The 12105-nt window shown below is 47.6% G+C and overlaps 1 protein-coding gene across 3 annotated transcripts in view; it reads right to left on the minus strand.

Moving 5' to 3' along the window:
• Window positions 1–1334: 1334 nt before the first annotated feature.
• LOC119969748 (14-3-3 protein beta/alpha-1-like) overlaps window positions 1335–12105 on the minus strand; it is an 81694-nt gene continuing 70923 nt past the window's right edge. For all 3 annotated transcript variants that reach the window (XM_038803789.1, XM_038803788.1, XM_038803790.1), the window contains exons 4-6: window positions 10958–11121; window positions 5308–5403; window positions 1335–3504 (exon numbers count right to left, since the gene is read on the minus strand). In XM_038803789.1, the coding sequence (XP_038659717.1) occupies window positions 3448–3504; window positions 5308–5403; window positions 10958–11121 (317 nt within the window). In that variant the 3' untranslated portion in view covers window positions 1335–3447. The remainder of the gene's footprint in view (window positions 3505–5307; window positions 5404–10957; window positions 11122–12105) is intronic.

Here is a 12105-nt window from a genome sequence, read left to right on the forward strand (position 1 = left end):
CAGCGCAGAAGAGTCTCCTGCTGCTCCTACGCCCACTGCCTCCACTCCTCGAGCCGCCATTTTGTTTCCCATCCCCCGCTTTTCCAGGGGCGCTGCCACCGCTTTTCTGCTCACCCCACTCCTAGTCCGGACCATAGAACCCTGGGGATCTACTGCAGACCCCTTCCCCCGTCGGGAATCGTCAAAAAAGCTCCGTTGGCGGCCCTGGAATGACCCCCCAAAGTCCATTTCTAGCGGGAGCTGCCGAACGTGCGGCTTAGCTCCGCATAGCTGCAACCGGAAGTCCAGGTTCTACAATTCATGGGCGTTATTCATTAGGTACTTTCAAAAACTGGATAACATCGAACATTAGTTGGGGTGGAGGGGGTTGGGGACTGTATGTATTAATGGTGACTATGGGTGATTCCTGATTCCTTTTTAACAAGCGGACAGTTACTTTGGGGGTTGGTGGGAGAATGGGATCGTTGTTGTTGATATGGGGATTGACATTATATTCATTACTATTTGGGAGAAAATATGAAAAAGGAGAATAAAAACATTTTAAAAAGCTGGGAGAAGAATTTGGTTTTAAAAATGGACAAGTTTAGACCAAATTCCATCAATATTTCAGATAGAGCACAGAAGCCCATTGGGCCCATCACACCTGCACCTGCTCTTTAAAAGAACTATCCAGTTAGTCCCCAAAGGCCTGTGAATCTGTAACTTTCAGAATATGTGCAATTCCTTAAGAAATTACTGTTGAATCCTCCCCCCACCCTGTTCAAGTGGTGCATTCCAGACCATCAAAACTGGCTGCATTAAATAAATTCTCACCCCCTCTCCGGTTCCTTGTCAATCATCTGAAATATATGTTGCCTAGTTACCGATACTCCAGTTAGTGGTTGCCTATTCTCTTGGACCCTTTCATAATTTTCAATACTTCTTTGTAATCTCCCCCTTCATTGTCGATGCTTGTAGGAGGGCAGCCACTCCAGTCTTTCCACATAACTGAAGTTCCCTAATCCCTGCTGCTATTGTAGACATTCTCCTCTGCACCATCAAGATTTATTTATCGCGTTAAATGAGAACACAGTAGGGCAGCACGGTGGCGCAGTGGCTAGTGCTGCTGCCTCACGGCACCAAGGTCCCAGGTTCGATCCCGGCTCTGGGTCACTGTCTGTGTGGAGTTTGCACATTCTCCCCGTGTCTGCGTGGGTTTCGCCCCCACATCCCAAAAGATGTGCTGGCTTGGTACAAGCTTAATTAAACAAAAAAAGACAACACAGAATAATTCCCACCTTGGGAGTTGTGGGCATCATTAAATTACTCAGTGAGACAATGTAAAACAACACGAGTTATTCGATAGAACCTTTATTTTCTTAACCGAGCTGTTGTGTACACATTTTGAATTTATTTTCCCCACAGTCCATTTAAAAGACTTACACAAATCTATTCGTACATCAAAAAAAAGTTTCTTTTTAATATGTTTCGTACTACTGTTACACAATCACGTGCGTGCTACAACGGTCACAGAAGCGACGGGAGGCAGAATACTGGTCAGTAAAAACAAAGCAGGAAGGCAGCTACCAGATATACAGACACGAGGTCAGAATCCGCTCCACACTCACTATCAGAGGTCACCTAGAGTTCAACTGCATGTTTGTTCAGTCAAAAAGTGATTTCAATTTATTATTTCAGCGCACACCGAGTTCTCCAGTGGACAACAGACTGAAAAGGACAAATCGGAATTGCACATCCTTGGAATGTAACTAAAAAAAACCCAACAGGAAACGCATTAGGATACTGACCAATTTGTCCGTTTCCACCCAGGGCTTTTTCCCTCCCTCAAGATAGCGTCAACTTTTTTCCCCTACTGTGCACGTCAGCAGCCGTGTTAGCAGAGAACGATCAAACCACTCAGCCCACATACAGAACCGACTGTTCAGCTTGCCAGCTGAGAGTCAGCTCATCATTTGGGACAACAGTGGGAAAGATTAAGTCAATTACTGATTTTGCCAAATTCACATTTGGACACAGGTATTATTTTGATCGAAGACGAAATCAACTAGGACTGCATCATTAAAACCTGCGCACTTTCTTCATGTCCATGGTTCTAATTTTGGGAAACCATAGAACTCCAGGGGAACTGTAAACTGAAACATCATCATGCAGCTACCCCCACTCACCCAAGATAGTCATGGTATCAGGAGCCGAAAGCTGGAGGGAAAGGTCCACGTTTGTGTGACAGGTCTGAAGAAATTCAATAGTATCAATATACCAAAAGCATTTATTCAAATAGTGATTAGAATCAGAACGAGATGAGGGGTGGATAGGGTTGTTGAAGGTATCAGTTATTACAACACGTGATTGAGATTTGTGCAAGAAAAAAAAACCTAAAGAAGAATAACACAAATTGCTGCAATGGTGCAAAGTGTTATAGAGTCCCCATTTTGCTCTGGGGATGGTGTGGTGTGGTGTGGGGGAAAAGAGCAAAAGAGGAGAGCGTAGGGAACCCAGAGCAGAGTGAACAGAGACAGCAGAGCTAGCCGAGCACAACGATCAGAGACACCAGGAACAGAACATAAAACACAGTCAGAACTCGGAAAGTGGCAGGCGTGCCCCATTGACTATGTGGGAGGAGGAGAAAGTGTGTGTGGAAGGGGAGAGGGGGGGGGGGGGGGGGGGCGAGCCTGCTTTGTCAGAACTTCACCAACACCTGAAGGTCAAACATCAGCACAATCAGAATTCCGACTGGGTAAAGGCTCCAGCATGAAGGCCACCAGCATTCCCTTCCCTATAGATTCCCATGATTACGAGATAAGAACCCTGTGGCCACAGCAGAACTGGGGCAGTCCCGTAGTCATCGACACGGACGCAACTCCAGGGGAGCGTGCTCGCTGAGCAGGGCAGGAGGGGGAAGAAAATACTGCTTGCCAGTGGGAGTGCGCACTTGGGCAATAGGACTGAGGGAATGAAAACCCCGGGTCTATTTAAGAGGGGCAAGTCACAAAGCAGGTACAATCAAGGAAGCCCTCTACCTTCCAGGGTTGATTCATTTAACAAGCAGCATATCCCTCACCAAGCGGTGCCCATAGTATACAGTTCTTTCACATTCCCCTCTCGCCTCCCCTTATTTTCTCCCTCTCCCCCCAGACCAGGCTAGCTGCCCGAACAAATTCTGAACCTTTTGCCACTTGGTTTTACACCATGATACCCAGCCAGATTAAGACAACAATTACAAGCAGGGAAGCTCAGAGCTGCCCTGGTGTAAGCCTCTTCCAGTCCAGTGTTTTGTCAGCACATCAGAGCACAGCACGTTGGTGTGAAACCCTGTGGAGTCAAATAAATGGTGTGCATTGTCTTGAAAAAGAGGAACAAGAGGAGGAGAGGGGGAATGGTGGGGCAGTTTGGCCAGACAGGAGTATGTGAAAATAAATCGATGGATAAGTTGTAAGTGTAACAGATAGTTTAGTTCTGCGCATCGCCAGCATCTCCTTCATCTCCCTGACTGTCTGATGTCCATAACTGCAAAAAAAAGAGAAAAGAAAAACTCATATTAAAAATTGAGGAACAAATTGAACACAGAGTGGCAAATGTTCTTATTTGAAAAAGTGCGTTTGCAGCATCTCAATGAAGATATTAGTTTCAAATATAGATAAGTAGTTTCAGTCGGTAATACGGAAAGTCATCACTGCATTGGAACACAGGAATGACAATCGGTCATGGTTAACCATGGCAGCTCCATCTTTTTAATTCCATTTCACTGCCCTTTATACTCTTACGTAAGCATCAATTGAACTGCCATCCTTAAGCTTTAAGAATTCAATCCACAAACTCATTATCCTCATGTGTAAAGAGACTTCCCCTGCACTAAACCAGTGTTTCTTGGACTTCCAAGTTTCCAGCTTCCTGTTCAGGGATCTCCCCTTCACCTCAATCAGGAACTTTCGTGACTTCATCTGCGGTGCATATAACCCAATGTTTACAAAATGCATCATCACGTCGTCCCTGTATCCCACCTACTATCCTGGGAATCCTCGTTTCTAAATCCTCCCCCATGTGCTCTGGATTTACCAAGTCAGTAACAGTCAATGCCCGACTGTACCACTAATATTTCATACAACATTTAAAATACGCTTCGTCCAGCCCTCAGTATACACGCAGCAGACAGTTCCTGGTTTTACTGCCATTTTGCCGCCTGCTGAGTCTATTGTGAAGAGGGATTAGCAGATGGACATACCTTCGGTAAGCAGGACAAACGAGGGCAGATGCAGGTTAATGTAGCATGATGGGAGGTAGCATATTTTAGATTTAGACTGTCACATAAACTAGGAATGATTCTGCTCCTGTCCTTCTGGGCTCAGAACCTCTGGTCTCTGGTTTGTCAGAGAGACTGGCTTCGTGGGAAGTTCCTGGGAAATCTGGACTCTTGAGGGTCAATTGCCTTGCTCCCCCGGGACGCTCCGAAAAAGTCTCTGACCCAAGAGTTAGACACTTCAGATGGTTCCGACTTACATACCTGGATGGTTACCCCAGGAAATGTTGGACATAAAAATCCTATCCTACACCCCCCACCCTACACCCCCCACCCCCCAAATCAATCACACACTGACACCCCCTCAATCCACCGACATCTCCTCATCCCAACCTGACTACCCCCCACCACCGATTCCTGACTACCCCGCCTGTGTCCGTCCCCGCCTCTGTAGGTGCTTAGAAAATTGTTACATTTCTTCTAGTTTTCCCAGTACTGTTCAGAGCTACTTTAGAGCAGATTTTTAAGTGCAAGGAATTGTTTGTGTGAAAGTGGGTAATGATTTAAGCTCACTTTGCCAGTATGATGGTCAGGGGCTGGTTTAGCACAGGGCTAAATCACTGGCTTTTAAAGCAGACCAAGGCAGGCCAGCAGCACAGTTCAATTCCCATACCAGCCTCCCCGAACAGGCGTCGGAATGTGGTGACTAGGGGCTTTTCACAGTAACTTCATTTAAAGCCTACTTGTGACAATAAGCGATTTTCATTTCATTTTTCATGATGAAAGGTTATTGATATGAAACTCTGCGGTTCTCTCTAGTATCCGCAGTTCTACTTTTGTTAAATGGTCAAGTGGAGTTTTAGAACTTACTGATCAGAGCTGCTTTAAGGAAGACTTTGTTTTAAAATGCAAAGAATCGCTAGCATGGAAGTGGGTAAGGACTCCGCTCACCCTGCCAGTATTTCTCACTCCCTAATCTGAAACACAACTTGAATAGGATGCGCATCAAGACCATTTAAAAAAAGTGATTTAATTTTAATCTTTGGGAGTTTTTCCCTTGTGGTAATACGTACAGTTAAATTGTCCCGAAGTAATTGCATAATCAAGGTGCTGTCTTTGTATGAATCATCAGTCAGGCTGTCCAGCTCCGAAATTGCTTCATCGAATGCCTGCAAACACAAGGTAAGGGTGAGGTTCGTTATCACTGCACACAACTGGCTGTCAGTCCTTCTGCACTCAGCCAATTGCCACACCGGTTGAGCTCAAGCTGCCTGGAGTGTCAGCTCTTTGTCTGAATGAGCGAGGTTCCGAGTTCTGGCGGGGTGCGGGCAAGGGGGTGAAATTGGTGCATTGTCTGACCCAGAGTGCGGGAGATGGTGGCTCAGGAGAGGCGGTGGAGGACGGCCGAGCAGGCACAATGAGAGACAGAGGGACTAGCACATTGTGACTCTGATCCAGAGATTGTGGTTATGTGAGAAAGGTGGAGTGCGAGAATCACCGGCAGCGAGGAGTCGTCGGATGGCTTCACTTCACACAGACTCCCAACCAGAAGCGGCTCCAGTGAATGGGCCGAGAGGCGCAGGCCAATGGTGTGACTAGTGGGAAAAGCTGTGTGTGGGATGAATGTGCATGTGCAAAGACGACTGGCTTTGGGAATTAGTGTTACCTTTATAGTGCCAGCCAGCAGGATGAACTGATACTTTGATAGCTGATCAACGGCTTTCCGGTGCTTTGAGGTGAAACGCTCGAGTCGGGATTTCTACTCCCGGTCGGGATGGGTGGGTTTTCCAACGGGAATGGAAAATCTCACGAGATTTTTGTTTTCTGTGACTGTGTGACGGGATTGCCCCCTCCAGTCAGTAATGGGGCACCTTCCCCAACACTCAACGTCAGGATCATCATTTCAGAATTCATCAGTATATCTTTTTTTAAAAAGTTTTTTATTGGCATTTTCAATTTTACAGAGTGAAACTTTTGTGTCTGATATTTACAATTTATACAGTTTCTTATTTACATACATCTTTCTTGGTATATCTTCTCCCCCCCCCCCCCCCCCACTCTTCTTGGTATCCCCCGCTTCCGACCTGGGTGTTTTACCGCTGAGCTCCTGTCCTTTTTTCTTCCCCCCCGCTTCTGTGTATTTTGTTGCAGGCCTTGTTGGTTCGGGGGGGGGGGGATTCCTGCCCCACCTCCTCCCCCTCCACGCTCCTCCTTGTAGTTCCCCTGGGTTTCCTCATTTCTTCTCCCCTTCCCACCTCCTTGTCTGTTCTACCCCACCTCTCCCTCTTTCCCTACTTGCTGTTGGCCTCGAACAGGTCTTGAAAGAGGCTGATGATTGGTCCCTACGCTTCATGGACGCCCTCGACCAACACTCGGATGGTGTACTTGATCTCCTCCAGATGGAGAAATTCCACCAGGTCTGCCAGCCACTCTGCAGCTGTGTGTGGTGCTGCCGATCGCCAGCCGAGCAGGATTCTCCAGCAAAGGGAAGCGAAAGAGAGGGCGTCGGCCCTCTTCCCCATGTGTAGTTCTGGCTGCTCCTATACCCCGAAGATTGCCACTCTCCGGCACGGCTCCACTCTCATCCCCACAACCTTGGACATTGCTTCGAAGGAGGCTGTCCAGAACCCTACAAGTCTGGGGCAGGTCCAGAGCATGTGGGTGTGGTTGGCCGGGCCCCTCTGGCACCGTTCACATTTGTCCTCCACCTCTGGGAAGAACGTGATCATTCGGGTTCTGGTCAGGTGCGCTCTGTACATCACTTTAAACTGCATGAGGCTGATCAGGAGGAGGTGGAGCTGGCTCTGCTCGGTGCTTCACTCCAGAATCCCCAACCCACTTCTGTCCCCAGTTCGTCCTCCCATTTCCGTCTGGTCTCGTCCAGTGGTAGTCTTGCCCTGTCCAGTAACTCTCCATAGATGTTCCCGCAGTTCCCCCCTTCTTTGCCGTCCGTGTTTATCAGTTCCTCTAATAGTGTGTTTCTTGGGACCCTGGGGTATCCTAACGTCTCCTTGTGGACGAAGTTCTTGACTTGAAGGTGCACAAATTCCTGTCCTGTCGGTAGTTCCAGGTCTTCCATTAGTCCGCTCAGTGTCGCTAGTCTGTCCCCCATGACCCCCTATCTGTTAGTAACCCCTTTCCTGTCTCTTAAAAGTGGCGTCGAGCATGGCAGGTGGGAATTTGTGATTTCCGCAGATGGGGGTCAGCTCGGTTAGACTGAAATGTTGCCTCATCTGGTTCCATGTCTTTAGTGTGGATCCCCAGGTAGCGGAATTGTTTTGGGCTCGTTTGAATTCATCAGTATATCATTATCAGGCCACTACTCCTGAATCACCCACTCCTGTGGGTGTGAGGGGCAGAAACAACGTAAAACCGAACTGGTCTCCGAGGGGTGGGGGGACACGACTACACGACGGAGGAATCTGCAGTTACCTTTGGCAACTTCCACGCCACCTTCCCCACCCGCTATCAGCTGTTGACAATTCCCAGGAAAATTCAGCCCTCTACCTTTCCTCTCTCTTCCCGTGCTTTGGGTAAGCCAGTATGAGCGAGTGTACACACCTATTTTCTTTCCCTTTGCCAGACGCTGCTTGTCAGGGTCACGATTTTAAAATTGGACTGGGACATCTCCAGGCTCCTGTGGGCAGAGATGAAACCACAAGTGCAACACTTGGCTCAACCTTGCCGACCTGTTCCGAACATCTTAACTAATGTGGAGCGAAAATCACACGCATACAGCCTGCATGTCCCTTCAGCCGAAACCGCACAGCACCAGCCTGACTCAGCTGATGTCATGCTGGTCTCGTAGCCAGAAAGTTTGGGTTAAAAGCCCACTCCAGAAATAAGCAGTCTAGATTGACAGACAGCACCGCTGCATTGGAATTCCTGTAAGTAGAAATTTAAAGATCCCATATCATTATATGAGGGGCAGAGTTCATCTCGTGTTGTCATCATTCTTCCCAGATTCAAAACTTTCCTTAAAAACAGATAAACTGGTCACTCAATCACTCAACTAGTTATTGCTGCGGGATCTTGACGTGCATTCAATGGTTGTTTTTGCTTGCACTTTACTTCAAAAATAATTTACTACCTCTGTAAATATGAAGCTCGGCTGCCCATGTCTGTCTTCACAGCAAGTCCTGTTCCCCTATCAGTCCGTTGTTTGCTGACCTACATTATCTCCCGGTCAAGCAATGTCTTGATTTTAACATTCTTATCCTTTCATTCAAATCTCTCCATGGTCTCGCCTCTCCTTATCTCTGTAATCTCCTTCAGCTCCCATAGCCCTCCGAGATATCTAATTCTGGCCTCTTGTGCAGTCCTGAAATGTAATCACGTCTTTTACTGCCCTGGTCCAAAGCTCTGGATCCCTTCCAGCAACCTCTCCCCCTTCCTCCTAAACCGAGCCCATTGAGCAAGCTTTTGGTCATCAGGCCCAGCACCTCCTGATGTGGCTTGGTGTCATACGTTGCTGTACAATTCCCCTGTACAGCACCTTGGGGCGTTTGTTAAATGGTCTATATAAGTATAAGTCAGGGGTTGTTATATGTGAAGTTTCTGGCGGGTTGTGGTATCAATGCAATCCCAGGGGCTGGTTTAGCTCACTGGGCTAAATCGCTGGCTTTGAAAGCAGACCAAGGCAGGCCAGCAGCACGGTTCAATTCCCGTACCAGCCTCCCCGGACAGGCGACTAGGGGCTTTTCACAGTGACTTCATTGAAGCCTACTCATGACAATAAGCAATTTTCATTTCATTTAATTTCCATCTGTACGCAGTCTGGATTTAGCAGAATATTCCCAAGATTTTATATATCTAGCACTCGGGGAAGCCTGGCAGCTTCCAGACTGACGGGTACCCAGAGTGTGAGAAGCCAGTGGCGAATTGAGAAAACAAAGGGAGAAAATGGGAGATTTGAGGTTGGAGTAAATGCAATGACATGAAACTAGAGGGAATGATTAATAAGGTTTCTCTCCTGTCACTCGGTCCTTCTTTGCACGACTGGAAGCACTCCAGATTTTCCAATTTGTTAAACTAATGCGTGATCCACACTCTTTCTAATGGCATTAGAGAGAGCAGAAGGGGCAAGAGCCTAGAGTCTGACTGTGCTCAGCTCATTGATCCCAACCAAAGCAGCAACTCATGAACGAAGACTCATCACAGCAGGAAAAGGTGGTGAAGAAGGGAAGAGTGGGTAGGGGAGAAAAGAGAAATCAAGCAAGGCATCAATCCCTGATCACTATCCTGTGACTGTTAGTAGAGTGCGTGAACACTGGATAAGGATATTGCATAGCAATGATGGCCCCTGCAGTTTGAAGATGATACAAAGTTGGGTGGGAGGGTGAGCTGTGAGGAGAATTCAGAGATACTTCAGTGGGATTTGGACAGGCTGAGTGAGTGGGCACATGCACGGCAGATGCAGTATAGTGTGGGTAATGTGAGGTTATCCGCTTCACTAGCAGAACTAGGAAGGGGCTGGTTTAGCACAGTGGGTTGAACAGCTGGCTTGTAATGCAGAACAAGGCCAGCAGCGCGCGTTCAATTCCCGTACCAGCCTCCCCGAACAGGCGCCGGAATGTGGCAACTAGGGGCTTTTCACAGTAGCTTCATTGAAGCCTACTTGTGACAATAAGCGATTATTATTATTACAGTTCATGAATCTACCAAGTCTCTGACACAACCTAAATTCGTAACTTAAATTTGCATAGCACATGGTTTAGCCTCAATTAGAGTACTGCATCCTGTTCTGGGGGGCAAACTTTAGAACAATTTGATGGCATTAGAGAGAGTGCTGAAAAGATTCACAAGAACAGTCCCAAGTAGGAGAAACCTGTTATGTAGATAGATTGGAGAATTTGGGACGGTTTTCCTTGGAGGAAAGAAGGTTAAGTGCAGTTTTAATAGAGGCATTCAAAATCATGTGGGGTCTTGACAGGGAGAAACTGTTCCCAATGGTGGAAGGATCAAGAACCAGAGGGCACAGATGTAAGATCATATGCAAAAGGAGCAATGGAGACATGAGAAAAACCTTTTCAAGGAACAAGGGTTAGGGCCTGGAATGCAATGTAGGAGTGTGCGGTGGACCAGCTTCAATTGAGGCTTTCAAGCGGGAATTGAATCGATTGTTATCTGAAAAGGAAGAGCATGCAGGTCTATGGGCAGAAGGTGGAGGAATGGCACTGCGTAACGTGCACCTCTGGACAGTCAGTGCAGCTGCAACCAGCTGAATGGTCTCCTTTGTGTTGTAATGGCTCTGTGATTCTATGAGACAGGGCAGTTGCAACAGGTATCAGTAGATGGCCTATACCGGATGAAAAAACAGTTAGAAAGGGAGAAATGTGGGCGAGGGCTGAAATAAATCCATACGCGATCATCTACTCAAGCATGAACTGGGAGAAGGGGGCAGCACGGTGGCGCAGTGGTTAGCACTGCTGCCTCACGGCGTCGAGGACCTGAGTTTGATCCCGGCCTCGGTTCACTGTCCGTGTGCAGTTTGCACATTCTTTATCTGTGTGCGTGGATCTCACCCCCACAACCCAAAGATGTCCGGGGTAGGTGGATTGGCCATGCTAAATTGTCCCTTACCTGGAAAAAGAAAATTGGGTACTCTAAATTTATTTTTAAAAACTAAATGGGAGAAGGGGATATGTTGAGCGCTGGAGACAGATCTTGGCACCACTACACGTTACTAGCCACACCTTGAATAACTCCTTTGATGTTACTTACTTTCTTTGCCAGCTCGCACGCCTTTTCAGGAGAGTTCTTGATCTCGTAGTAAAACACGGAGAAGTTGAGAGCCAGGCCAAGTCGGATGGGATGTGTTGGACCCATTTCAGTCGTACCGATATCAAATGCCTCCTGATAGGACTGCTGTGAGCTTTCCACCGTTTCTTTGAAAAGAACAGGAGAGGTTGATGCTGGAAGTAGATGCTTGTGCACACGAATCAGAAGTGGTAATGTCTCACTGAGAAATTACTACCTACTGCCCACATATGGAATCCAGTGTTACAACATCCAATTTACAGCACAGAAGCAGGTCATTCAACCCAACTGGTCTACCCTGGTATTTATGCTTCGTACCCTCTCTCACACAATCAACCTTTCTCTCTCACCAGGTAATCCAGCTCCCCCCCGGCAGGTAATCCAACTCCCCCCGGCAGGTAATCCAGCTCCCCCCGGCAGGTAATCCAGCTCCCCCCGGCAGGTAATCCAGCTCCCCCCGGCAGGTAATCCAGCTCCCCCCGGCAGGTAATCCAGCTCCCCCCGGCAGGTAATCTTTAGCCCAGAAAGGAGGCCAGTGGTCTGCAGATTTGGTGGGTTGGCAACAGGGCCAATACCAGACACCTTCCCACCTCCACCGGAAGCAAGTTCTGGGCTGGAAGACCCATGATTGACTTTCCTGCCTCACATCCACTCCCAGAGTCCCTTAGGAGGCCAATTAGTGACTACTTATGGGTCTCTTTCCCACCCCCATCCAGTGTAATCTTTACGGCTTCAGATGAGGACACGCAGCCTGCACAACTGGTAAAACTCTGTGGCCTGCATGTCACCTTGGAGTGTGTGTGTGCGGGGGCAGTGGTGGTGGTGGCTGTTAATGCCCACTTAATTGCCTGACAAAGTGTCTTCCACTTCAGTCAATGCTGGCGTCTCACCACTTGTCAGTGAGTGAGGCACCCTCCGAGAGCGGAGTATTCCAACCTTTATTTATTTTAGTGTTAATACTCTTGTCAAGCAATTTGGAACTTTTTCCTATATTGAAGACACTGTATAAATGTAAATCATTGTTATTGAAACAGTGTCATGTGAGAGTATCTTTAAGAAATGGGTTTTAAAGAAATGGGTGTTTATCAATGATGTCAGAGTGTGGGTGGAGC

Source organism: Scyliorhinus canicula, chromosome 7 (genome assembly GCF_902713615.1).
Source record: "Scyliorhinus canicula chromosome 7, sScyCan1.1, whole genome shotgun sequence".
In the NCBI taxonomy this organism is placed as follows: Eukaryota; Metazoa; Chordata; class Chondrichthyes; order Carcharhiniformes; family Scyliorhinidae; genus Scyliorhinus; species Scyliorhinus canicula.